The sequence below is a fragment of the Calcarisporiella thermophila genome, assembly GCF_041956535.1.
Source record: "Calcarisporiella thermophila strain CBS 279.70 unplaced genomic scaffold VTP21scaffold_10, whole genome shotgun sequence".
NCBI lineage: Eukaryota > Fungi > Calcarisporiellomycota > Calcarisporiellomycetes > Calcarisporiellales > Calcarisporiellaceae > Calcarisporiella > Calcarisporiella thermophila.
In genome coordinates, this window is record NW_027192200.1 from 457,038 (window position 1) to 483,134 (window position 26,097).

General features: G+C 47.2%; 10 protein-coding genes across 10 annotated transcripts; 5 read left to right on the forward strand and 5 right to left on the reverse strand.

Moving 5' to 3' along the window:
- Window positions 1–215: 215 nt before the first annotated feature.
- VTP21DRAFT_916 (uncharacterized protein) lies at window positions 216–6,402 on the reverse strand (the record flags this gene model as incomplete). Its single annotated transcript, XM_069400086.1, has 16 exons — window positions 216–875; window positions 951–1,569; window positions 1,637–2,286; window positions 2,344–2,751; window positions 2,830–3,231; window positions 3,310–3,473; window positions 3,540–3,720; window positions 3,792–3,866; window positions 3,933–4,163; window positions 4,230–4,508; window positions 4,578–4,778; window positions 4,843–5,325; window positions 5,393–5,554; window positions 5,623–5,891; window positions 5,956–6,163; window positions 6,364–6,402. 16 exons carry the CDS (start codon window positions 6,400–6,402, stop codon window positions 216–218), a joined length of 5,031 nt encoding a protein of 1,676 aa, XP_069251805.1.
- Window positions 6,403–7,608: 1,206 nt separating this feature from the next.
- On the forward strand, window positions 7,609–9,110 carry VTP21DRAFT_917 (uncharacterized protein; the record flags this gene model as incomplete). The annotated part of the gene is made up of 2 exons (XM_069400097.1): window positions 7,609–8,410; window positions 8,476–9,110. The coding sequence occupies 2 exons, from the start codon at window positions 7,609–7,611 to the stop codon at window positions 9,108–9,110; spliced, it is 1,437 nt and encodes a 478-aa protein (XP_069251806.1).
- A 479-nt stretch (window positions 9,111–9,589) lies between these two features.
- Window positions 9,590–11,283, forward strand: VTP21DRAFT_918 (uncharacterized protein; the record flags this gene model as incomplete). The annotated part of the gene is made up of 4 exons (XM_069400108.1): window positions 9,590–9,612; window positions 10,208–10,322; window positions 10,541–11,020; window positions 11,113–11,283. The coding sequence occupies 4 exons, from the start codon at window positions 9,590–9,592 to the stop codon at window positions 11,281–11,283; spliced, it is 789 nt and encodes a 262-aa protein (XP_069251807.1).
- A 578-nt stretch (window positions 11,284–11,861) lies between these two features.
- VTP21DRAFT_919 (uncharacterized protein) lies at window positions 11,862–13,719 on the forward strand (the record flags this gene model as incomplete). The annotated part of the gene is made up of 6 exons (XM_069400119.1): window positions 11,862–12,098; window positions 12,160–12,244; window positions 12,306–12,385; window positions 12,456–12,536; window positions 12,596–13,210; window positions 13,288–13,719. The coding sequence occupies 6 exons, from the start codon at window positions 11,862–11,864 to the stop codon at window positions 13,717–13,719; spliced, it is 1,530 nt and encodes a 509-aa protein (XP_069251808.1).
- Window positions 13,720–14,156: 437 nt separating this feature from the next.
- VTP21DRAFT_920 (uncharacterized protein) lies at window positions 14,157–16,889 on the reverse strand (the record flags this gene model as incomplete). The annotated part of the gene is made up of 7 exons (XM_069400131.1): window positions 14,157–14,817; window positions 14,908–15,007; window positions 15,075–15,240; window positions 15,319–15,609; window positions 15,676–15,816; window positions 15,884–16,626; window positions 16,712–16,889. 7 exons carry the CDS (start codon window positions 16,887–16,889, stop codon window positions 14,157–14,159), a joined length of 2,280 nt encoding a protein of 759 aa, XP_069251809.1.
- A 936-nt stretch (window positions 16,890–17,825) lies between these two features.
- Window positions 17,826–19,880, reverse strand: VTP21DRAFT_921 (uncharacterized protein; the record flags this gene model as incomplete). The annotated part of the gene is made up of 5 exons (XM_069400142.1): window positions 17,826–18,180; window positions 18,253–19,208; window positions 19,267–19,322; window positions 19,420–19,541; window positions 19,624–19,880. The coding sequence occupies 5 exons, from the start codon at window positions 19,878–19,880 to the stop codon at window positions 17,826–17,828; spliced, it is 1,746 nt and encodes a 581-aa protein (XP_069251810.1).
- Window positions 19,881–20,423: 543 nt separating this feature from the next.
- On the reverse strand, window positions 20,424–21,058 carry VTP21DRAFT_922 (uncharacterized protein; the record flags this gene model as incomplete). Its single annotated transcript, XM_069400153.1, has 2 exons — window positions 20,424–20,958; window positions 21,030–21,058. The coding sequence occupies 2 exons, from the start codon at window positions 21,056–21,058 to the stop codon at window positions 20,424–20,426; spliced, it is 564 nt and encodes a 187-aa protein (XP_069251811.1).
- A 733-nt stretch (window positions 21,059–21,791) lies between these two features.
- Window positions 21,792–23,012, reverse strand: VTP21DRAFT_923 (uncharacterized protein; the record flags this gene model as incomplete). Its single annotated transcript, XM_069400164.1, has 1 exon — window positions 21,792–23,012. The coding sequence occupies one exon, from the start codon at window positions 23,010–23,012 to the stop codon at window positions 21,792–21,794; it is 1,221 nt and encodes a 406-aa protein (XP_069251812.1).
- Window positions 23,013–24,076: 1,064 nt separating this feature from the next.
- Window positions 24,077–24,359, forward strand: VTP21DRAFT_924 (uncharacterized protein; the record flags this gene model as incomplete). Its single annotated transcript, XM_069400175.1, has 2 exons — window positions 24,077–24,191; window positions 24,268–24,359. 2 exons carry the CDS (start codon window positions 24,077–24,079, stop codon window positions 24,357–24,359), a joined length of 207 nt encoding a protein of 68 aa, XP_069251813.1.
- A 326-nt stretch (window positions 24,360–24,685) lies between these two features.
- On the forward strand, window positions 24,686–25,981 carry VTP21DRAFT_925 (uncharacterized protein; the record flags this gene model as incomplete). Its single annotated transcript, XM_069400186.1, has 5 exons — window positions 24,686–24,748; window positions 24,808–24,964; window positions 25,052–25,209; window positions 25,278–25,737; window positions 25,812–25,981. 5 exons carry the CDS (start codon window positions 24,686–24,688, stop codon window positions 25,979–25,981), a joined length of 1,008 nt encoding a protein of 335 aa, XP_069251814.1.
- Between the last annotated feature and the right edge of the window lie 116 nt (window positions 25,982–26,097).

Below are 26,097 nucleotides of genomic sequence, written 5' to 3' on the forward strand. Positions count from 1 at the left end.
TATTTTTTTTTTTGACTGTTGGAGAAAATGTGGACTATGTAAAAATCAGGGAGAAAAAGCAAAAATAGATAATGTCTTTATCTGATCTCTAGATGGGTGGGGGGGGGGGTTGGATATAATATAGAAGAGATAACAAAGGGGGATAGCCCAAAAGAAACGTACCATTTAAACACGGAAATGATATGATAAACATCAACACAGACATAGAAGCAATCTTAGAACCTTGGCGGATTGCCGAATGAGCCCATGCTATTGGGGGTCATGACGGGCACTGAGGGCATACCGGAAGACATGCCCGAATAGGTGAGCATCAGGGGCGCACTGAAGCTACCGGCCGGGGGGATTACGGCCGTATCCTGCGTCTCCTTTGCCTTCTCCTTCTCCGCCCTCTCGGCCTCCTTCTTTTCCAGGGCCTCCACTCTGTCCATGTATTCCCGCGTTACCTGGATGATATAGGGCATGGCAAAGTCGTAGAGTTGGTGGCGCCATGCCAGCTCAATGACCACGTCGGGCCGCAAAAGATCGTAGCAGGTGAAGAGGCATGCGGCGAAACATTCGCGATTGGCGACCTCCACAAAGTAGCGGAGCAGATCTTCGGCCACATCCGCGTCGCGCGATTCCCATGCCGTCTCCATCGCATCCTTGTAGAGCTTATCCTGCTTCGAGAGCTGGATGGACTGCCGCCAGCGCTTGTTTCGCTTGTAGAGGTATGCGGCAATGCGACGGAACTCGAGCAGCTCGTGCTTCTCGAGGCGCACGGCAAGATCGTGGCTGTCGATGTTGTCGAAATTCTCGATCGAGTCCCGCAGGGTGGCAAAGTCCTCTTCCTCAATCAGTAGGTCGTTGTAAGCGGTGTTAACCACCCGGTTGTTAGCCTGCGAATCAAAAAACACAAAACGCTTTAGTTCGTCCCGCAAAAAAAAAAAGCAGGCGAGTGAAGCAGAACATACCGGTTGCACCGACACAAGGTATGGCTTGATGAGCGGGATGTTGTCCGACTTTTGGAACATCTTCACCACGCGAGCGTGGTCGAGGCGGGGGGCCAGCACCGAGAGCAGGTCGTTGATCAGCAGCGGCTGCTCGTCGAGGTAGAAGCGCAGTGCACGATAGCAAATCTCCAGGTTCGAAGCTTTGGCAATGATATCTTTAAACGACGCATGCTCCCAAGCGTCCGCTGCATGCTCCATCATCGTGGTAGCTGCGTTGTCGTACTCGTCATAGTGGACATGCAAGAACACAAGCTCGGGCCAGAGATGGGCCTCCTCACAGGCGCGGATCACCTTTGGAATGTTGATTCGTGACCAGAACAGCTTCAGGTGCTCCATCATGCGTTCGGGCTTGTACTTCGCATAGAGGATCGAGAGCTCGGTAAACATCCCCATGTGCGCACGCTCGAGGCCAAGGCCTGCCTCGAGGAGCTGGATGAGCTCATCCAGGTAGCCGTTGCTTTCGTACACCTTGATCAGCTGCTCCAGTTCTTCGGCATGGATGATGAGGTGGAGACCACAGATCTGGGCCAAACGGAACTCGCGGCGCTCCACGCACGCAGCATTAACCTCCTTCCACACCCTAAAGATAACCAAAATTCATCATTGAGTCCTGTTATCGAAAGGAAAATAATAAATAAAAAAATTACTTGGTATTGTTGGCTTTACGTGCTCCATCCACTGCAGCCTGATATTCGCCCAGGTGAACCAGGGTCGAGGCGAGTCTGCCCCAGTTGGAAATGTTCGAGTACAAGATCTTAGCCGACTCGAACAATTTCTCGTCGTAGCAGCGATCGGCCACATTTTGAATATTGGCCACATTTGCGACGCCAAGAAACTCTTCCATATCCGCAATACAGTCGATTTTTGCATAAGCAAACAGGAGCTCGCTGTCGATGAATGGTTCACGCAGCTTTTGTCGTGCCATCTGCAGGAAACGCACCAAATCTTCGTACTTGTTTGCGCGCGATGCATAGCTCACGACCTCAAGGTAATTACTTGGATCGCTTGCGCGGATGTACGAGTCGACGGCATCCTTAATGCGCATTCCCTCCAGCTGTGCCTTTGCCAGGCGGCTCCACACTTCTGGCTGATCGACTCGGTCGGCGTATTCATACGCACGATCGATGCTACCAATGTGTTCAATGAGGACATCGACGGCAGGAACATGCACTTTGTACTTTTTGTAAATAGCGAACGCCTCCTCGTAGAGACCAGCCCCAATGGCAATGGTAGCAACATCCGGCGCGTCAAAATTGTCCAGGCGTTGGATATAGTCCATAACTTTAGATTGCTCAGCCTAGAATGAAAAAAAAGTCAGAGTATTTCCACAAGATTCACAGGGCAGCTTTCTTACTTTGATGGCAGTCAACACGAGCAGGTTTTGCAAATTGCGGTTATCGCTGAAGGCAGAATTCTCCAGGATGATTTTTTCTAGCAATTCGATCAGCTCGTTGGGCAGGTCGGACGCCATAAAGGCCTTGACTGTGAAGGACACGTCTTCAGGGTCCGAAGTCTCCGGGAGTGCTGTCCCGACAACCTGGTCAATGAGCTGACGTCGGTGCGGATTTGCATCATCAAGCACATGAGCCCAGAGTGCGGCATCGCGGCGCTTCACAAGATAGCGTGCTTGGTGCTTGAACATGGAGTTTTCATTGGTGATTTTAACAAGCTCATAGTCGCACTGGCCTCGTTGGTAAGCAACAAAGGCAAGATATGGATCGCGTTTTTCGCAGTATTTACCGATCTCAAGGAAATTGTAGTACTGTGACGGGATTGAAATGAAGCATGAGCATGTGCATATTGAATGTTTGATACAGCGTTACACGGGGATAATACTCACCGGGTTCTCTTTGAGGAATGGCTCAGGGTTATTGTTGGTATCGACATATATCTTGGCGAGAGCATTATACACTGCTGGATCCTGACTGCCCTCGTTGACACGAATCTGCAGCCAAGGCAAGAGCAGCTTAAGTCGGTTGCGCTTTTCCACCTCATCAACAAGCTGATCAATCGGTACAGGACCATGGACTGACATAAGTAGACTCTGAATGATGCTTTCATTACAGTCGACATCGAGCAGGGCCCCAATCACGGCGGGGGTCCGAGCGGAATTCACCTGCTGTACATACACCTCAATGTACTTGTGCAGGTTGTTTTGGTAGAGGTAGAGGACGAGATCGTGCACAAGATCGAAACGATCGCAGACAATAATTAGGGGCAACTGGTCGCTAAGCTTGGCTTCCTGCAAAATAAAACCAACCCAAGAGAGAATTTTACTCCAGCTATACATCTTTGCGTTAGGAAGCATCCCAAGCATTACCTTTAAAAAGTTTTTGACTTTCTCTGGGTCGTAGTAGTTGCTCTCGCGACAAATTCGCTCCACTTCCTTCATCTGGCCCGTGCGACATGCAGCCTCGATATACTTGAAGTGGACAATCGGGTCTTGGCTCAAGTTGACGATAGAACCCAAATAATAGTAGAGGGCTTTCAAGAAACAAAGAGTTAAAGGCATAATTAAAACCATGAGCAATTCAATAAAAGATTGCTCACCTTCAAAGCTTTTGAATGACTCAAAGATGTCGATGAGGTTCTGCGGGCCAAGCTGTTCCGAATACTTAATGGCAATCTGCACACAAATTTGGAGATTCTGTCGTAAATTGCTGGACATCATATCCTTCAGACATTCGAGCGTTTGCTCAATGGACAGCGTGCCGAAATAGTTTACAATCCACTAAGAGAAGAAAACCAGCACGGGTGAGTATCGTATGGAAATGAATACAGTGAAATGGGAATAAAAAATACCTCGGGGTTCATTGTATGCCCGGAGTTGATTAAGACACGCTTAATATCCTTAATGTCGGTATAGTGCTCCAAGGCCTAACAATGAGATAAAAAATTAAGCATTTCCTAACAAAGGCTTTGCCATAAGAAATAGCAATTTACTCTCTGGTATAATCCAGCTCTCTCGCAGAGCGGCGCAATTGCGCTCCGGTCGTAATGGGTAAACATCTGATTTCCAAGAATAGCATCGGCTACCTGCGGAGCATGCAAGAGATTCATTTCAAGTAATCGGGTCTGAAGGTGTGCCTGCTCCGGTTTATTATCCTTGAGCGCATCAAGTAAGAAGGACGTAGCCTGCTGGATCAAATTCTGTGAGATGAAGATATCGACCACCTAATCACAACACAAGGATTAGACTAACAACTCAAGGTTTGGTGCACACAAACGCTAAAATCTTACCCGCTCCACGTCAATAAGCGGCCCACTTTCATCGTTCACCAAAGTGGAAGCGAATTCAGCACCACGCTCAGGATCCATGCGCATGATATGCTGTAATAGAGAGACATAGTCGGGTTGATAACCCACTTTCTTTGCATACAAAATAATCTTGGCGAATTGATGTGTTTCTGCGAAGCAGGCGATCACTTTATTTGGTGCATTGGCACGGAGGTAGACGGAGAGCGCAAGCGTGACATCGTGCTGCTTCACAATGTCGCCCAGCTCCTCGCTGCATTCAAGCTAAATAGCAGGGAAAAGCCACAAATGAAGCATATTAAGATGGACACTCCAACCAACAATGCACCCTACCTTATTCTCCTTGAGCCATTTCTCGAGAAGCTGTTTGCGCCCTTGAAGCAGTACTGGGCGGGCAAGTTCAATCGACTCGTACTTGTTTAATTCTCCCGATTCCAATAGGAATCCGAAATAGGCCAAGATTGGAGGAACCTGACCTGGTATCGCTTGGAGATGCTTGAATTGCTCAATCGTTTGGGGTGTACGCAAAATACCCTATTGCGAGTTCAACATTATATCAATTATACAAAAAACTCAAAACCCCAGTGAATAAACTTACATTAGGTGACGTTGCAGCCACCTTTGCTGCATCGTTGTAGCTTCCAGACTGCAATAGTTGCTGGAACCGAGCAACGCATAAGTCTTCAGCTCCTGGTAAATTATTCTGTGATGCGATTTTGAGGGCTAGCTCGGCGTTACCAAGGTTGTTCATGATATATGGAACAATATTCTGCTCATCCACAGTAACGGATAAAACCTGCCCCTTACGATTAACCCCAATGATACCCCCTGTCGCCTCGTGCTCAGCAGTAACAAATATTGTCTCTCCGCTGATGCGATTCATATAAATGCATGCTCCTGTCTCTAAGTCATAGAGGTGGCAAAAACCGTATTTCGTTACTAGATAGATGATGTTGTATTGTTTGCTGATCTGCATTGCAACTGGAAAATCATTCACTGCCTCCGGAGGGAAGAAAATATCAACAGCCTTCTTCTGGAAGATTGGATTGGAGTCTTTATGATCAATTTCGACGATATGTAACTGTTGGGTAATGGGCATACTCAGTAAATATATCAACTTCAACACAACTATATAGTTTTTGACGAACCTTGGCAGAAGTGGCAGAGCGTACAGCGAAGCTAAAAAGCTTGGTTGGCAGGGGTGCACCTTCAAGCCTAATCTCTGCAAACGCCCCTGCGTGCCCCTCAATAGGCTGACTGACCCCACGATCCTTAGAATAGAGCTGCATAGCACCAACAACCCTCCCATCCTAAATGAACAAACATGAAAAACACATGGAGCAACCTGTGCAAACATAAAACTCTTCAACTTCTTTACCCTTGCAGAAATCCCACTAAGCAGCATCCACTTCTCGTCTGAATTAACCCGATAGTTGATAATCTGACAACCACTCAAATTTACGTGACGATCAAATATCTTTGTAGGCTGTGTATCACTATCAATAGACCAGTGATAGACAGAGGAATCGGTCACAATTCCTAGGCACTGGACGGATATCCATTTCCAGAACTGAACATCTTCCTGCATGTAATGTGCTTTGATCTTGGATTTTGTCTCTAGATTGAATATCTGTAACTGACGCCCAGCTTTATAATAGAAATGGACATGTTAGGAACCGCAAACATGTAACTCCTGGTAAAGTCACTATACCTTTGAGGGCGATAATCTTGGAGGTAGGATGCATGATCGCCGAATCAGCTGAAATGGGTCGCCGTATCAAATTGCTTGGATCAGCGAGATCAACAATGACAACCTGATTCTGCTCCCCGATTTTCTCACGGACACAGATAAACCGATCTGATTCAAGTGTGAGTGTGTTAAAGCTGATGCTAGCTGCATTGATGCCAAGAGATTGGAGCTAAAATGGTAGAGCAGAGATGAGGGTCAACAGGGTTTTAAAACGTGGTAAAGTCTAGAAATTAATGTATGATGTAGAGATGATTTTGTTGGAGTGCCGACACAAATGTCATGGTTCGAATTCTCTCTCAATGATGTCATTGAAGCACAAGAATTTTGTACCTCGCGAGACATGGTTATGTCAACGCGTCCATACGTTACCTGAAGATGCTCTTGGAATTTGATGGGTAGTTGCTGCATGTTTGTATAGTCAAGGTATTGGGCGTGGTCCCCCTTTGCAACTTCAATCCAACAATTGCAAATGAAAGGATCAGAAATGTCTGTAGGGTTGATGAGAAAACAAAGAATAGAATCGAAGCCGCGAAGCCCCTCGTCTATTTCAAACTATTATGCGGAGACCAAAATATTTTGGTCCTGACCGTTACGAAACCATGTCCGGTCCACATTAGGAAATCAGAATCATAGTCATCGAGGCTCTGCTCAGCCCACTTTTCATGCAATTTCTTCCGCGCATAGAAATCTGTGCGTTTGTGACTGCATTGTGGCTATTGCACTGAAATCGCATACTTTAAGCACGTTTTTAACGGAAAAGTATACGGGATCGTGAGTCGATTATAAAACTCAGTGCATCTTCGAAGAATCTTCATGGGAGCATGTCCACGTAAGGGGATCGCAGGTAGGATGATAACCTCGATTCCGTTTTCTTTTCATTTCCAGGTCATATTAATAGGCGGGTTGATTTCTAAAATGTTCAATGCATTCGCATGGAGATCAGCCGGGAGAGAAACATTTAATAGTTTGTATGAGCAATACAAATATGACACCTTGTTTACTGCTATATAAGCAAGGATATCCAAGCCGATTTCTAACTCCTCGGTGCTTATGCCGAAGATGCCATTGACGTGCGAACCTGAGGTACTCCGGCATCCGTTCGCTAGTTCCAGGCTTGGCATGCCAAGTTGCTTAAAGGGATATTTTATCCCGAAACTGCATCACCCCACTCTAGCAATTGAAGAGCGATGCCGGGTAACTGTATTCATGATTTCGCGGAATGTACATTCCGTGGAAAGAAATAAAAAATGTCACTTTTGTATTCAGGATTTTTGCTACACAATTGAGAGATTACCGCAACAAGGTTGCAGCCCTACCATAGCGCCAGATGTTTAGACTTTGCTTTTGGAGTCGGTTTCTCAACCGGTGTGCAGTTTCGAATGAAATTCATTAGACCCAAAATAATAGTGCTACGAATGTAATTTTACGATTTCACAAAAAGCCAGTTTGGCTCTGAATACAAAGCAAAGCCTATTCACTCTTCAACTAAGGCTTATATTTTGCAAGCTTTAGCTCAACTATAAAGCGATGCAAAATCATTCTACTGGCGAGAAACAAAAATACATTACTTCCTTTCGTCTCTGTGAACATTGTCAATACATCTACAGCATTATTATGGCACATACAACGAGTCTGAAGAGTGAATACGGTGACGCAAATGACAAAATGAGTGGGTGTCTAAACCTAACGGTGTCTCATAGAGCTAATGAATTTAAGAGTGAGATGTTAACTGAGACAACCCTAGAAGAGGGATTCAAAATGAGGACAGAAGAGACTTCTGAAGGAGCCTCAAAATCACCTCGAACCAGCATGCACCTATTACGTGATCTCTTTCCCGTATATCTTGTGGTTACCGCCTTCTCACTCGATATGACTCTCTATCTGCCCACTGTTAATCCATACATCGAGAGTATTGTCGGCATTGAGAAACTTACGTATTATTTTTCCCTCACTCAATCCGTCAGCTCTGCGGCGCAAATAATCACCAGCTTTAGCATCGGCTATGTTGCGGAGAAGATCGGCTCCATCAAGTGGGTATTTTTCTCCTTGATGTCGTTATATGTGGTTGGCAATGTGCTTTATTCGATCGGTTCACCAAGCGGCTTAAACAGCATAGTACTTGTAATTGTGGGGAGAATATTATGTAGTGTTGCAGAAGGCTCCGTTGGACTCGGGAGTTCATATATTGCTTTGGTGACAACAGAGGAAGAACGTCTTCCTGCAATGTCGCAGTACCGGAGCTTCATGGGCTTTGCACTTATAGGACCTGGTCTGTCAAGTTTGTTTGGTCTCTGCGATTTTTATATTGGCTCCTATAATATCAACGCACACACTGCTCCAACTCTGTTTACTGCTCTCTTAATGTTTGCGTTTAATATGATAATATTATTTAGGATGAAGGATAGAAAGACTAAAGGTAAATACAGCTAGAACCAATGGCCCACCCCATTGCATTATTGATTGCGTTTTCCTTCAAAATAGCCGCTTCGCTTTTAAAGGGTATCCAAACCTTCTTCAGGCCAGGGCCTTTAAGTTTGCTCTTTCTCCAACTTTTCTCATCTTTCTCCATTGCTACGACCCAATATTTGATGCCTGCCACCTTCTGGCAGCGCTATCATTTCGACACCGGACTTCAGGGAGGCCTCATGGTGGCAATCGGTATCGTTGCACTCTCAGGTGCATTATTTTCACACAAACTCCATAGTGTTTTCGAACAATTTTCAAGGACGAAGCAGGCGGAAGTGCACATGACTGCCTTTGCGTTTGGCATCTCAACTGTTGCCTACATTGGGATGCTACTTGCCATAAGACTGGACAGTGAACCAGCCACCATTGGTGGCAAACTTGTTTGGATCATAGCGTGTACGCTGCTGTACACAGCTTACAATTTGCAATCGAGCATACATCCGAGTATTTTCTCCAAGATCATCGACCCCACACTTGTCGTCTCACTCATGCCGTGGCTAATGGGGGTTTTTGCAGTAGGAAAGATCATTGCCCCTGCAGTAGCAGGCCCTCTCTTTCCTTGGCTTGCTTACATTGCCCCACTAGCGATGGGAATCCTTGGGTTCGCAATTGCTATGCTCGCCAGGAACACTCTCTCTACATCCAAGTAACACAAACCCAAGGGAGAGCTACTGCGAGGCTATTGCGGTAACGATTAAGATGCACTGCACGTGATCAAATAGTTAGTTGAACTACCATATCCTAAATTTTTGGATTTTTATTCCATTCATTCAAAACTTTTAAATCATGTTCTCTACCACTTCGACTTCAAATTCGACCATTTTGATATATCTAATTTTTATAATCCATAATTTATTCCGATTCTTTTGAGTACTCAATTACTCGTGCATTGTAATTCAGGTTACTCCAGGCTTCTCTTATCAGTGTGCTAATCTGATTTTGATAAAAATGGAGATTGATTGAATAATGGAATATATTAATAAAAAAATTGTGTCCAACATTATTTTTTGTGAGCCACATCGTCAAAGATTGAACAAAGCCAAGGTTGTCCACGCGCATATATATACCCTAAAATAATGCCTGTACCGGGGCCAAAGGATGTTAAAATCACCTTATTCCATAGCATCACATGCAGTGGGCAACTTATTTTTGGTGGGTTACCCAACCTCCTTAGTTACAATTTAAACATGGCTTTGAGATTAACTCAGAGTACAGTCAATATGAACGGAGCACATCATAGCCTTTTTGCGCAGTTCGAGTTAAATGCGTATTGAGTTAGGCATCACTTCATCCTGTGAATAAGTTGGTTGCCTACCAACTTATTCACAGGATGAAGTGTCGCAAGCCGTCGCTATCAGAGTTATGGACTAAGTAAAAGCCATAGCAACTCTGAACAAACTCGCCCGATTCTTAGTAAAAGGGAGTGCTGAGACAAGGTCCAGGTCCAAGCCATTCCAAATAGTATCCTTAGAATTAACAACAGTTATTTTCCATCGCAATTAAGTTCAACTTTCTCTTCGACTATGTTGTGAGAAGCAAAACTTGGCAGCTACCTATATTGGCACTATAGGTTCCGAGTAGTTTATATAACCTGACAGAAAGGGGATATCCTGTTCCTCATCCACCTACTTTTAACAATTTTTTTTATTCAAATTTATCACCCTGTACTCATGAATGAAAGCTTGCATCGGATCCTAGTGATTGAAGCCTCCTATGCTGGATCCAGCGCCGCCCAAATCATCTAAAGGCAGTGTCGTGGGCTGAACGTGAAAGTCACCGTGGTAGACAAACGAGATGCAACTCTACATCTAATCGGTGCTTCACGCGCCCTCGTAGATGAGTCCTATGCTCATAAATTGTGGGTTCCCGTCAAATATCTATTTGACGAATCGTCATCCACCTGGTCAACTCTCGCAACTAAAATCTCAAGATTTTCTTCCGGAGCCTTATCTCTAATCGAGGGACATTTCATTAAAAATTAGGGAACTTTGAAGGTCCCTTCTTCTTTCAACGGTGGTGCGAAGCTTGATTTCTGGTCTCCTAATTGTCTGGTCAACTCTCCGTCATCGACTTTCATCAGGTTCGACAGGGAACTGTGAAGAAAATCCATCAAAACTATGCCGTCCTTGACAATGGGGAGGTGACAAGTTTTGATTATTTGGTAATAGCAACGGGAGCCTCCTATTCAGAGCCAATTGTAATTGAATCAAACAACCGAGAAGAAGCAGTCGCCAAGCTGTCTAGCTACTGGGAAGCATTGTGCAAAACGCGAATCGTTCTCATAATAGGTGGAGGCCCACTTGGAGTGGAGCTTGCAGTGGAAATTTTCTACACCTATCCCTCGAAGAAAGTTACCTTGGTCCACCCTCGAGAAAAACTTCTCTCGGATATTTATCCAAACAATATCAAGGCTTCTGCCGCCTCTCTGCTGCAAAATCATGGCGTTCATTTAGTTCTCGGTGACCGACTTGTGATGCCAGAGTCTTTACCACCTAGCGACGTTGTTCAAGAGAGAGTTTTCAGTACAGTCAAGGGAAAAGATATTCACGCCGATCTTCATGTAGGTGTATGCGAATACACCGAAGAATAAGTGAGATTGTGGGTACCAAAATATAATACTCATTTCTGGCATATATTATTCTACGATCGTAGTACTTGTGTACAGGGGCAAAGATCGTCACTGATTTTTTACCCACGTCTACCTTCGAGTCCAAAAAGCTATTGGATTCGAAGACCGGTGAAATCCAGGTTCGTAAAACGCTCCAAGTTGATCATCCTGAGTTAACTCACATATTTGCCGTCGGGATCATGCCATCTGATTAAAGTACAGTAGGTTGTCCTATTTCCTAGGTAACCAATATACTCACTACACAACCCAAGTCTCAAGCACTCAGTAGATTATAGTATTGATGATTCAAAGGAGACGCCTTGCTTTATCTCTACATTTATTGAATTTTAAATATAATATATATAAGAACACGGAATTTTCCTCTGAAGGACTCAGCAGTTTTGGTTCTATTCTTAAACAACATTTTAACTTCAAGCAATGCAAAAACTACCCTTTTTATTTTTCTGCTCTTGCACTTTGCTTGTATCTATGCAAACAGTACGGTTGATTTGACTTCGGAAGAGCTAAAAGCTTGCAAAGAAAGGAAAACTCAGGGTGATTTATGCTGCGATTACCACGATTGTTCAATCTGTTTTGTATCACAACAATGCTGCTATAAACCAGGAGCTATTCATTTTTGAAATAACATTCTGGAGGGAGACTTATCCTGTGCAATTCTAGAAGATCGGAGGCTCCTGGGCGAAAAAGAAAATGGTTTTTGTGACTGCTTTGTGGCACTCCATTCTGTTTACGGGGTTAATTCGAACGAAATATATATGATTGCTTCTGCATTATGTACGGAGAACCGGACCCAATCCTTTTACCTATACCCTTCACTTCATCACACAGCTACGCGCAAGCGTTAATCGATTTTGCACAGCGCTATACACATCTTATCACCCCACATATAGTTGACTTCTTCACACTTCCTGAACGGTCATGGGAATTAATAGACTCTACTTGGAGAGAGGCACTCGAATCGGCATCCAATGATGATCTGCTGCGAATGGCAAGCCAGAGCGAGTGCAAGGTTTGTGAATGATGCAATTTATGATAGTGTTGGTATGAACTAACATTACCGAAGCGTTTAGGATGAATGGCCAGAGTCTCTTAAAGAATTTGTTAAAGAGGCAAAAATGCTTTCACTTCCTCGAGAGAAAAGATCGCAAGAAAAAGGTGAAATATAACTTTGAATTCTAATTGGAAGATTAACTAACTTCACTGTATATTGATGAAGATATCTTGAAAATTTCGGATTCGATAGCTGACTTTAATCCTCTATGTCTCCACGGAATGACTTCGAAGAAACTCCACGAGGTGATGTTCCACATTGTTACATAAATTTTATGACAGTAGGCATAACCATTCTTTGCTTTTATTTATAAAGGTTGAAATAATGAGTGAATTGATTGCGAAAATAGCCAAAGAGCAAGGCATTCGAAAGGTGATCGACTTGGGTGCGGGACAGGTTAGACATTTTGCCTATCATGAACAATGGAGATGGCTTGCTAATCACTCTGTGAGTAGGGATATCTAAGCCGATTCTTAGCTCTCCGTGGCCTAGACGTCCTTGCGGTAGATGCCTGCGAGGTGCAAACGTGCGGTGCTCAAAAGTTTCAAGCTCGGCTCTCCAAGACGTTAAAGGGAAAATCTCCACCCGCCTCCGCTTCTTCCACCCCAACAATCGAGGAAGAGGAAGCACTGTTGGCAGAATTCGCAGCAGGGCGACTGCGGCATATTACTTGGAAAGTGACTCCCCAAACAGCCCCGGACCTCCTACAAGAAATGCAGTGCGGTGACGATAAAGCAGAAGAAGGATGGTTGGTCTGTGGGCTTCATGCGTGCGGGGACCTAACTCCACTGATGCTACGTCTCTTCACGCAACAGAGCGAGATTCGCTGCGTGGTGAATGTTGGTTGCTGCTACCACTTTCTGACCGAAAAGTTCGAAACGAAAAAACCGGGAGAGGATGTAAGCAGGGGGACTGATTGTTTTCCGATGAGCGAACATCTGAAGAGCGCCCGGGTGACCCTTGGTAGACAGGCACGGATGTTGAGTTGCCAAACCCCTTGGAGATGGATTTCCCAGCGAGACGAGACCCTTGAATCATTTAAACACCATTTTTATCGAGCACTTTTACAGGTAATAATAAACTACCCGATTTTAAACATGCTCCCAGACAAGTAGCTCATCATCCCACTCGCCTATTTATATTCCAGTATATCATGGTTGAAAAGGGGCTATGCACACCGGGTGAAGCCCCAACCATAGGCCGCCTGCGACCGCGCCATTTTCGCAATTTCAGGTCCTATTGTGAGGCTTCGTTACGTCGTCTCAGAAGCAGATCCCTTACCACGACACCTACTCTAGAACAAGCGGACGAGGACATTGATGAAGGGGGACTTGCCTGGAAAGCGGGGGAAGAGCTTCTGCACGATTGTGAAAAATACCATGAGCGCTTCCATCCGTGGGGCCTGCGCCGCGTCACGGTGTTCTGGGCCCTGCGGTCGATCCTAGGACCGGTCCTTGAGAGTCTTATTCTTCTAGATCGGATGCTGTATCTTCAAGAGCAGGGCGTCCAAGCGCAGATGTGGCCCTTATTCGATAGGGTGATAAGCCCGAGGAACTTTGTGGTGGTGGGGATCAAATAATACAATATACTTTTTTTATTATTTGAATTGGCTCTCTTCTCCGTCTAACTACACTGGCAGCCCCGAAGAGGAAAACCAAAACAATAATTAGGTTGGAAATTTCTAGCCTACTAGCCAATCACTCAAAGATAAAAGAAAAAAAACCAAACAAGGATACATAGTCGAAGTAAAAAGAGGAAAAAAGAAGAGATGGTTAAAAGGGGGGTGTGGTGACTTTAGGAAGAAGGGTGAAGCGTAAATAAGGCGAAGCAAAGATCAGGGGGAAGAAGAGAGTAGAAAGAAAATATAAAAAAGAGGAAAAGAGGTGCAAATAAGAGAAAAATTTTTTTAAGAAATAAAAATGTTTTCCAAATGCTTTATCGGGATTTTTTTTTTTGGAGTTGTATATTTTAAGATTTATATATGTTTTATAACAACGAATTCAAGTCGTATAATCATTAGCCATACTTGATCTCCACATCGCCTTCCGCTGGAGCGTCCAAGTCCACGTACGATTGGATTTGTCGAGGGTCCGAGCGAGCGCCACCCGGAGGCGGTGGCAATGACTCCTGCGACGCGCGTAGCCCGCCTCGGCCCGACAGTCTCTGATACGGATGGTAGCGCCCGCCGCCTAATCCTCTGTGATGGGATAGCATTGGTATAGGGCCAAATCCTCCAGCGCCCCTTACGCCCCCAGCAGCACCGGGTGGCTGGGGAGGCCAGCCTGCTTCGCCGGGAGCAGGGAAGGCGGGGAATCCGATCCGTGGGATGCCCTCGAACGGCATGAAGGCTATTCCAGTCGGAGGGAGACCCCCTGGAGCCGCACCATTGGGTATTGCAAACTCCATTCCGGGAGGGATCATTCCTGGCGGGAACATTGGAGGGAAGAATGGAATAGGAGGAGCGGTGCCGGTTGGCTGGGTCATATGGCCGGGGTCCCGGATGAAATTGTTGAGAAAATCGATCGAATCCTCGTGCTCCTTGACCTTCTCGGCATGCTTCAGATTGAGATGTTTGCGCACGAATTCTGGCCCACGGAACGGCTTATTGCAGATCTTGCAGCGGAACTTGCCTTGTTCCCGGTCATCAATATTCTCGGTAAGGAAGCGATCCATTTCCCTTTAGAGTAAAAAAAAAAAAAGGGGGGGGGGGTAAAGATAAGCTCTTTGTGTGCATGTTTAAAAATTTAGCCATAAAGGGACCACGTACTTTTCTTTGTTCTTGCCTCCATATTTCTCCAAGTCCAAATCTTTTGGATCCTTGAGCAACAGGTCGAGTTTAAGGTCCAGATTCTTTGCCCATTGTGCGGCTACATTCCACCGAGGAGAGGGTTGAAGTGAATCCATGCCAAATTTAGATAAAGAGGGGCAACTTACTATTTTGCTGCTTCCCGGTGTTGGAGGAGCTTCCGGGGGGAACGCGGTAATGCCTTGGACATTTGCGACGGAACTCTTCGACAGAATCTGCATCGAATGCGTCATAATAACAGAATAAATGGACTTGCCTCATATAATTTAAGAACATGTCCAGTTTAATTTTAATCTGTGCCAAATAGAATAAGAGAGAGCGATTAGTCAACGAGTCGCCTCGACCTTCCCCGGATGGTAATCCAACACTCACTCTAGCCATTTCCGTCTCTTCCTCGGCCCTACTAAGACCCTCTTCTCCCTCCTCTCCCTCTCTCGATTCCGGTCTGGGCTTTCGCTCTAAAATGTGTGCAACTCGTTCCCTGACCAGCTCGGTGCCCTTGATCTCTTCGCCAAGTTGCCGGTCAAGCACTTGGGCCAGCTGCTCCGCCTGCTCGCAGTCATGTCTTAGGCGCTCAAGCGTACACGTAATGTCGGGAGCTACGCGGGGCCGCAACACGGAGGGCGCAGTTGGTATTGCGACGTGGAGCTGGAAATCATCAATCTAACGCAAACATGGGAGGGGGAGAGGTTAGTGAAGGGGAATAATGACCGCCGTACAAAGAACCACCTTTTGGCCATCAATCTCGGACACGGCCTTCTTCAGATCAGTGCCCTCCTTGAATTGTATCCACCCGATGCGATGGAACTTCTTGGTGAACATGGGTTCTGATAACGCCACGCCCTCAAAGCCCTCCACCTTTTTGCATAGCTAAACGAGTGAAAGAGACGTCAGAGCTATTCGAGCTATACCACGACGGAAAAACCACACCAAATACCTCGATGAGTTTATTTTTCTCTACATTTGGAGACACCGATTTGATCACAAGATGGTTTTTCAATGGATTTACATCGGGTTTCTTTTCGCCTGAGCTCGCTTCTGTGGCTGCGTCTACACCTTCTTCTGCAGTACCCTCGCCCTTGGCCTCTTCCTCTCCTTCTTCTTTTGTGTCCTGTTTATCCTCGCCCTCTTTCCGTGCCTCACCTCCTTCAGGTTTAGTCTCCGTCCCGGGCTGATCAAAACAAACCTCATCATGCTCGCCCTGCATCAACTCTTCCACAAATCTTGTGTAGAGCCGTTTTCGGAGGGCACGTACCTCCTCTAAGCGCTGCACGCATACGCCTGGAGCGTACTTCTCCCGAAACCAAGCCTCCTCTTTGTGCTCTTCAAAGAAACGCACGGCCTGGCGAGCAGCGTAGTCTTCCTTATAATCGCCGTAGCGTTGTCGTAGATCATCTTCTTCAAATGAACGCGAAGGATTTTCCGCACGCAGATATTCGCAAAACTGCTTGAAGCTAACGAGGTAGTCGAGTTTGTATGGGTCAGGGTGACCGGATCGATTACGTGAAAACGAGGATTGGCCAGAGGAGGTGCTCTCTCTTGATCCGAATTCGGGGCGATTGCCATACCGAGGAGCAGGTGAATAACCATCTCGCTCATAATTGGGAATATAATGATCGCCATCACTGGGTGGGGCTCCCCGCCTTGGAGACACGGAACGACGGTACTTGTGCCGTCGATCTGTTGTCAGAGAAAGAAGAAAATAAAACGACCATCAATTTAGTACAGGGTGGAGCAAAAATTTGCCGAAAATGCTTCTACTGACCACGCTCATCTGGTGAAAGACTGCGATCACGTTTGGAAGCAGGTCCCTCATAATGCCGATCTTCATCGCGCCTCTCAAATCTATCACTTCGACGACCTCCCCGTTCGCGCTCACGCTCCCTACGGAAACGATCACGAGAGCCTGATTCCTCGTCGGAAGGGTAACGATCGTCGAGCATCAAAGATCAGTAAGCAAATTTCCAGAAGGAAAATCTAAAAGAAATAGAAAGATAAGAGTTAAGATCGCGCGGAAATTATTCGAATAGATAACAAAATAAAAGTCATTAAAAATAGAAGAAAAGCTAAGGAAGAAAAACAAAAGAATATAATTCCCAATGAAAGCACCTCAAATGTAAATGGATCGTGATGTTAATAAGAAAGGGAGGAGAGGAGGCTATGAAGACTACGACAAATCAAAGAGGAAAAAGGAGAGAAAAGAGAAAGGGAGGATCGATCGGGGGTGAATGTGAAAAATATGGGACCAAGGGAAATAGGAGTGAGAGTCAAGATTGTTCGTAAACAAAGACACGTAAAATATCCTTGGATCTAAAGATCATTACAGAGATGTGAGATCATGATCACTTTTATCCTCTTCACTCATAACAGCATCCTCTTCCCCGGCTATATTTGTGTGACATATATGCAAGGAAGCCGCGAAAAAGAGGGGGAGAGCAGGGAGGGGAAAGGGGATCAAAAGGGAAATAACATAAAGCGCTAATTCAATCAAGAATCAAAGAAAAACTCACCCAAAAAAAATAAAAAATAAAAAACTATAAAGAGAGACAGGAAGATGCTTTCTTGTCTGAGGAAAGAAAGAGTCCATGATCACTCTTCTCTTGACTTTTGGGAGAAGTGGTGACGTCGACAAATTCATTTGAGGAGAATATTATAGTTTTCGGATACGGTCTTGGATTTTTTTAATTCAAGGGGGGAGAGGGAGGGAGGGGATATTAACCTAGGTAATATTCATTAATATTAGGAGGACAATCATCATTAAGAGAACTAGAGAAAGGGTATAAATAAAATATGCAGAAAGAATAGAGATAGTAGAGACATCAGAGTAGAGCGGGTATTTCATATGTACAGAATCGATAGAAAAAGTAGACTTCTAGCCTTTAATAATAGGGTGAAGCTGAGCGTGGAGAGAGGGGTTTATAAAACATGGGTGCGCTTGGGAGGGTGGGCGAAGCCTGCATCGAGCTTGTTGGAGTCAATATAGGGGAGAGATACGGTCGATAGCGGTGGGAGGATTTACGAGAACTGGGCTCGTTGTCGTGGAAACCTAGTTCTTTTGTTGCCGAGTCGCGATAATGCGGCGACACGGGCGGCTCTTTTGAATGGTGGCCCGGTTGGTGAGTACGAAGGGGCGATTCGTAAGCGGGCTGCGTCTGAGAAGCCAAGGCCGCTGCTGCGGCTTTTCCAGCTCGGGCGATGGATCGAGAGTACCGAAGACCGCATGCGTTGCACAACCTATTATAGACCGAGATTCGTGTATTTGGTCAACCCCATTGTGGCTAAGTGTATTGAAAAGAGGCTACTCACGTTTTATGTCCAGTCGGCCCGCGTCTCCATTCGGGACTCGCGCTTGTACCACAGCTTTCACAAAATTTCGATTTTGAGGGCGGAGCAGACTTGCTCGACCGATGAGAGGGAGGTTGGAACTCGAGTGTAAAACGAGGATCCGAGGGAGGGGGGAACCCAGCTGAGGACGGCTGCTTTATTCTTGGCTTCGCCTCTGAGTAAACCGTTCCCATTGAGGAATGGGCTGCGACGGTTTGATCCGTGCGGGTAAAAAGTGGCAGTGTGGAAACGGGGGAGATGCGGCGAGCATAGGGTATGATGGGATTAGCTGGCGAAGACTTCTGGGATGGAATCGGAGATCCAGGCGACGGCTCCACAAGTTGGCTGGCTTTTGCACCGGTGGATTGGCCATCTCTCGGATAGAAGGCATGGACGGTGTCTCGCGACGACAAGGTAGAGATGGGAGGAAGGCTTGGGGCAGGGGAAGGGTTGATCCGTGGGTGGGCTTGGTGAGCCAAACTCGGGATTTTAGTTGCTAGCTTGGTCGAAGCCGATACCAAGAAACTGGCAAAGGTCAGGACCCCATATCGGACTGCCATGCCCTCAATGACCCTCGTGGTGCCTTGAGGGAAGGTTAGAGATTGCCGAGCGGTATAACGCTTCATACATGGCGCCTGATACTCTTCATAGGCTCGATTCGTGCTGAAAGCCGAGGGAGAAGATATCTCTTTGGCGAGTCTGGTCAAATCCTCTGGCCAACACTCGACGGCTACAGGAGCGTTGGTACGATGGAAGGAGGAGGTCTTTTGGACGGGCGGCCAGCAAAGTAGCTTCTCGCCCGATTCGGAGAGTATCTGGAAGATTTGAATCTTGTCGGTCACAAGCAGTGCATTGTTTGCCTCAAGCAGCAGGGGAGCTATTTGCCTGCCGCTGTTGAGCTGTGCGCGTTCCAGAGATTCTACGATGTGGGTGATCTCCTAGATGAAAAGAGAGTGAATGGTTTGGCTGGACGCCTAGGGAACACATTTAGCCTACTCTTGGAAAAAACTCGGCCTCCCCGCAGCTGAAAGAAGAGGGATATGACGCCCCGGCTGTTGTTTTTGAAAGTTTGTGTGGAAAGAGAGAGATGAAGAGATAAGGATCAGAATCGAATCGGATGGAGAATGGACGAACATCCGCACGACTTACCTATGTGGAAAAACATCAAAGTCACCTGGTCGCACACCGTGTACTTGGCCACATCCATGACGGTCCACTCGCAAGGCCTTGCCTCCGACAAGGGCTCCTTGAAGAAGTTTCGTAGCCGGCATCTGGGAGCGAAGAAGATCAAGGTTATGGTGAGAAGCATTATCACTAGGAGGGGGAAGGGGGGATGTCAGAACACTTAATCACCTTGTCAGCGACCCAGACAGGCTCTGGCCGCTCTTGGTCATGTCCGCCTTTGCGAACTGCACCTCGTCGGGATGTACGAACTCGAAAAATGAGTGGCCCATGAGCTGGATGGAGTAGCGCTGGAGCGACGGGCAGAGATAGGCAAAGGTCAGATCATCGCCCGCCGACGAAAACAAGGCCCAGAAGCATCGAAGATAGGCCGCCCTGAATTCCATGAAGTCCACGGAGCTGGGGCCAGGGCCGAGAGGTGGTTGCATAGCGTGGCTATTCGAAGGCAGAGGCAACGCAAGCGGAGGGGAGAGGGAGGGAACGAGTGGGGCTGAGACTCCCTGGCGGTGGGTGTGCGTCGACGGAGGAAGGCTTGGCAGAACGGCTGGTGCCAAATGGGGAGATGCCAATGACAGCAATGAAGGGATGGCGAAGAATTAGGCTGCGAGGGCTCGAGGAATGAGCTTGCGCAATGAGCTGTGAGGGCTGCCGAACAAGGTAACGAAAGCCGAGGAGCACCAGCGGAAGCGCGGCGAAATAGGGTGTAGAGAGAGAAAGCGGCAGGGAGAGAGAGAGCAGGAGCCGACAGGGCGATTATGAACGAAGATTAAGGTTCTGGTTACCATTTTCTTATTTTTAATCCGCGCGAAGTCTGTGCGGCTGGTGGATTCCACTGGTAGAGAGGTTGCACCCATCCAACCTTGAAAATTGTAGTCAGAGTTCCTAAACTAGGCATTCCGGCTCCGCTCGGCACCACTTGGCCGCTGGGCTCTGAAATCGAGCCGCTGCATACTCCCCGAATTGCCCCTTGCCTAGCTCTCGCTGGGCCGGAGAAGGCGGGCTGGAGCCTGGAGGCCTCCGCCGGACATGATCTTCTCGCTCGCCCCAGGAAATGCCGCCGGTTGAAATCCCGCCGCTAGGAATTGTAGTATAAGGAATAGGGGGATTTGGAGAACCTTACACCAGGTCACAAAACAATGATGCGATTGGGAAACGTGCCATTGGGGGCAGTGATCGAGACCAGTTACAGAGCGCTCTCCATTTTCCTTGTGCGCGATCGCATCCGAGGAACAGCCAAAAGTGATCGAAACCGTATGGTAAGAGATTTGGAAAGCCCCCCCACGCCCTAAACCATAATTCGGCGAATAATCGGGACCCGCAAACGTAAGTTGCAAACTGTAGAGCCCGGTCTTCATTACGAGAGAGGGGAGAGGAGAGCGACGGAGGTCGCGGCCGAGACTGTGACCGGCCCTCGTCTCGACTCTTTCCACTGCAAACTGAACAGCCCGCGGCCGCGTTTCCTCCCCGTGCTCGTTTCCGCCCGATCCTTTCCCCTCCTGCTTCCCCCTGCAATGAGCACAAGTCTGACAAGGCCCCCCGGCCTCTCGTCTCAAGTATTTCTCCGATTGCACAGTTACATCGGACCCGGCCACAGCTGCATTGCCATTTTCTCCACGCTCGTCCAACTCAGGGGTATACAGGAGAAAAGATCAGAAGACACTGAAATGCCTCGGCTGTGCCGATTCGCAAATAAGGTTCTGCTAGATCAGAATTAAACCCTCTTGGTCGCAGCACACGTGCTCGCCAGAAATCACGTTCTCTCGAGCTAGGGCTGTTATGTTTGACGTTACTCTGCGAGCTCCTCCCCTCCCCTCCCCCCCCCCCCCCTCCCATTCTCTGGTGCTCCTGACCAGCGCCCTCGCCCGATTTTCTCCCACACCCCTCCCCGCATCGTGGGCCATGTGGCCGGATTATTATGGGGAGGCGTGAATGGTTGCATTTGGGGACGGGATTATCTAGCTGATTATCTAACCCGCCGCTTCCAACTCAGGAGAGATTTGGAGATTGAACTCTGTCTGGCCCGTTTCTCACGGGTCGGGTCGGCCCAAAACACATGAATCGCTGCACCCCTCCCCTCACCCCCTCCAGCTTAGCCTCAGAGTGCACAGCACGCTGCTCGAGTGCATGCCAAAAACCCATTCACGGATTTAGGGTTTATTTAGTTTCCCCGGTCCTTACGTGGACCTGTTGCAGGTGGGATGATTCATCAAATAAAAACAAAGTCAACACGATTCCCAATATATATGCGTATATATATAGATACTTGTTTTGAAGGGATAATCCATTTACATAGAAAAAACAAATAGGTTCAAAGCGAAAAGAGAGAAGAGACTCGGCTCTCATGAAATGATTATCTGGTCCTTCTCCGGTCGCATGGACACATATTGAACCGCGGGCGATGCAACATCGCCTCCGTTGCCTCTGCCCGGCCCATGGTTCAAACCGTGGTCTAGCTGCGGTATGGGAGGCACAGGCGGGATTGAATAGGGCGGAAGGTGCTGCTCATCGGTGCCGCCGTAGGGATCATCGGGCTCCTCTCCGCCACTGCCGCCACCCCTTGTGCCGTACTCGTGGAGAACGTCAAATTCCGGCGAAGCGGGACGCTCGTAACCTATCGCGGTATAATTCTCGCCCGGCATGAACTTGACCGAGGGCAGTGCGGGTATGCCGGGAGGGGGCTGCTGAGCGAAGGGAGAACCATGCGGAGGCGGCGAACGAGGGTGCTGAGAAAACGCTGGTTTCAGCATCGGGGGCTGGGGAGGAGGCATGGCGGGAGGGGGAGGCGGATGATATAAGGATGGGGGGAACAGGGGAGAGGCTTGGTGAATGGGAGGCAGCTTGGGGGGATACATCTTTTGTCCGGGCGGCGTGGCCGGCGCCGACGAGTAGATCAGATGGGAGTCATGAGGAGGGCTGGTGGGACCCATCGGGCCTGGAGGAGGCGGATGGCAATCCTCTAGGTCCTCTACCCATTGCTCTCGAACACTATGCCGCATCTTTTTCCGAATCAAAAATCCCGCCACCGCAAGCACCAGTAGCGACCCGGCCACGCCGCCAATGATGGGCCATGGAGATGGCCCTGGCGCGGGCTTCTGCGGAGGGATCACGGTGGGGGAGGCCACCAGGGAATTGAGGGATGCTTGGGAGTTATAGGGGGGAGTGATGGAGTTTGGGGGGAATGCGAGGGTGGGCGTGGGGCCAATGGCATGTTCGTGAGGAGGCAAGGGGAGCGACTCTCTTGCAGCATGGGGAGGTGCGTTGGGGATCGCCCTCAGCTTCTCCTTTTCCTTGTTCTTGACCCCATGATTCTTCTCCTCTCGGTGCTCTCCGGCCCCACCCCGGCCCTTATTTTTGTTCTCGTCGTAGCCTTCGTCCCGGACAGCCTGCCTCTCCCCGCCTCGATTGTTTGCTTTCTCGATATGCTTGTACACCTTTTCAAAGAGGTCCCTGCTCCCCTTCCGATGCTTATGCCCCCAGAGGAAGAGCACCCTATTGCGACAGCCTTGGCATAGCTCCGCTTGAAAGGGGCTCTCCAACATTCGCCTTTTCACAATCCTCATCTTGCGCAATGCAGGATGCTCAATGATGGAATGAGTGGACGGGTGAAAACAAAATGAAGGAACCAGCGAAAGAAATATCAATGCTAACAATGTTGCGTGTATGTCATGCAATATGGAACGGTGACATGGACACTCTTAATGACGGGGGTGAGAAAGATGGGGTGAAGTGTGAGTAGAGCAGGAATATATGGTTTATCTTCCCCCCCTTTTTTTATTTTTTTAAAAAAGGCGAAGAACTGAATGTTGTGTAAGCGAGTCGCGACTTAAAGTCTCATTGTTGAAGATTATTTGCTATATTTGCACATTATTGCCACCATTTCGATTTTTAGCCTTTATTAGAATTTTCCCATTAATCCTCCATTGTCCTTTCAGAATGAGCCTCAACCACGATAAGCCCAAGACAATACTCAACAAATTAAAAATATATCGAAGCGTACCTAACCCTTCGCCTATCGCCTCCAATAATACAAGCTCCTATCAATGGCGAGGGAGGCTCCCCCCTCTCCCCCTTTTTTTTTTGGCTTCTCCCCATTCTATTCTCGAAAAAATTCCATGCCCTAAGGGAAAAAGGTAAATACATTTGAAAAATGTGGGTATACGTCATCACATCTGCCCAATGGAAAGGGTTTTTATTAAAAAGAATGGGGCAGCGAATATTCCGTTATAACCTACATCCATTTTTAAATTGGCCCATAATCTTTGACAAGAAATACGAATTCATCGGATTACGCCGTCAAATCAATAACTTATTCCTGTACTTTTGAAAATGTAAGTACCAATCGAAGGTGGCTGCGTGATGGAACGGATGGTCGCGGTTGAATGTAAACAATTTGAACTCATCGCTTCTTTTTTTTCTTTTTAAATCCTCGCAACAGGTCAAACCAACCCTACGATCCATACGTTCCCAATTCCTCGCCCTCGCAACCCAACCCCAAAATCGGTCACATTCAGGAGCAGGTGCAAGAGGTGGTGGGCATTATGCAACAAAATGTGAACAAGGCAAGTCATCCGATGTTTGTCCCATCTCTGGGTGGCTGTCTCTCTAACAAGATTAAGTACAGGTTATGGAGCGTGGCGAGAGACTCGATGATCTGCGTGGTAAGACAGAGGATCTCTCCAGCACTGCAACCCATTTCCGAAGGGGCGCAAATCAAGTGAGGAAACGCATGTGGTGGAAAGGTATGTAAATCGATCTCTTTCATCGTGATTCTTGCCTGAATTTAACGTTGAATTGTGTGGCCACCCTCCTCTTTAGATATGAAAATGAGGCTATTAATCATTGCTGCTATCATTATTCTTTTAATCGTCATAATTGTCCCCATTGTGGTTCAAAGCCAGAAGAAGTGATTGCTTGGCCTTCATATATTTTCCATCTTTGATACTTTGCGGATCCTTTATTCTATATTTGTTTTTTTTTCTCTTCTTTCCTCCTCTTCTGTCTATTACTTTCTCCTGCATTCATATGTTTGTAATGGTGTGCTTGAATTTTTCGTAAAATATTTTATATTAGATAGCCCTTCCATGCTGAAGTCCTTTTCCCAAAATATTCTCAAATCAATTCGAGGTGACTAAATTGGGCTTGAGCGATTTTGACGGCTCAGTGAATTCTCTAAAGTTGGAACTCTTGCCGATATTGTATCTCATCGTATTAAAGAAATACTGATCGCTGGTTGATGGATGCTCGAGCGCAAGATGGAACAAGCTCGGGACATCATGCACGTCCACGCACATTACAGGTAATGTCCCGCTATTGCTTCTATTTACTTGCGTTTCTTACCTTGATTGCCATCGACAGTTGCCTCGACACTGGAGCAATGCGTTCGATATACCCCGCCACGAGCTTATCCCAACCCTGAATGAGATGAAACGCATTCTATTCAGTGATTTATGGCAAAATACTGGCGAGCTCTCCAGTACACAGGGAGAAATAGAGGCGGCTGTTTTGAATGAAGGTGAATAGTGATTGAACTTGGGATTATATATTCTCGTGTTAACCAAATCCATTCCCACTGCCTATCCAATTCTATGTGCATATATAGAACCCCAAACGAGATCTAGATCCACTACTGACTCCAGAGAGAGTAGCGCTTCCAAATCGCCAGCACCATCAGGAAAATCACCAGCACCGCGTGGTGTCACTGATTTGGAACTGAAAAGAAAAGTTGAAACAGAAGAGGAAACTAATTCCGCTACCAAAGTCTGTTTGATTCCTTTATTTGAACATGTTCGATTTAATTCATCTTGTTTCCCTTTATCCTTCTACAGCGACCGCGTATTGGGCTCCATCCAAAATCTCCTCACAGTGGCCACTCGACTCCCCGGTTGGGGTCTCCCGCACCTGGCGTGGTTGTCCCAGCTTCTAATAATAATGTGCCCGACAAGCCTGTATCTTCCCCCGCCCCTGCAGGCGCTCCATCCCTTGAAAAGCAAGTGAAATCGCCATTAATTCGAACGGCTTTGCCCAAATCTCCCACACGGAGGCCCATGTCACCAAAACCAGCGTCGGCAGAGAGTAAACAGGCCGCGGCGACGACCGAAGCTAGGCAACGAAAAATATCTTCCACCGCAATGGAATCGAAGAAAGAGACACCTTTGGCCTCTACGGCTACAAAACCCAAACCTGCCAAGCCTCAGCCGCAACCGCAGCCTACTGGCCCCACTATGAAAGAATCGGTAAACGAGCTGAAGAGCTTGCTCTTGAAGATGATCAAGGCGGATGCCAAAAGTAAGTTGACCAGTGCTGCCCCCAGCCTGCCCTATTGAATCTATCGGAGATTGACTCTATCATTCATCTTGAAGGTTACAATGAAGCCGATATACTGTCGAAACTCTCCCAGATTGAGGCCACTGTCTCTTACACAAAAGAGCAGAAAAAAGGCCTAACAACTTCCCTTCTCACCGTAGCCAAGGGAATGCGACGGAAAGGCGTCATCGAACGATTGGAACAGATGAAGCGGTCCTTGTTGTAAAATAGCATCTGCCACTTGTAAATATATAAATTCCACTGTTGCAACAACTTTCCTGAACGCTCCTGAACAGGAGCTATTATTGAAGGAGAATGGCAATTGCACCTATGAATCATTGA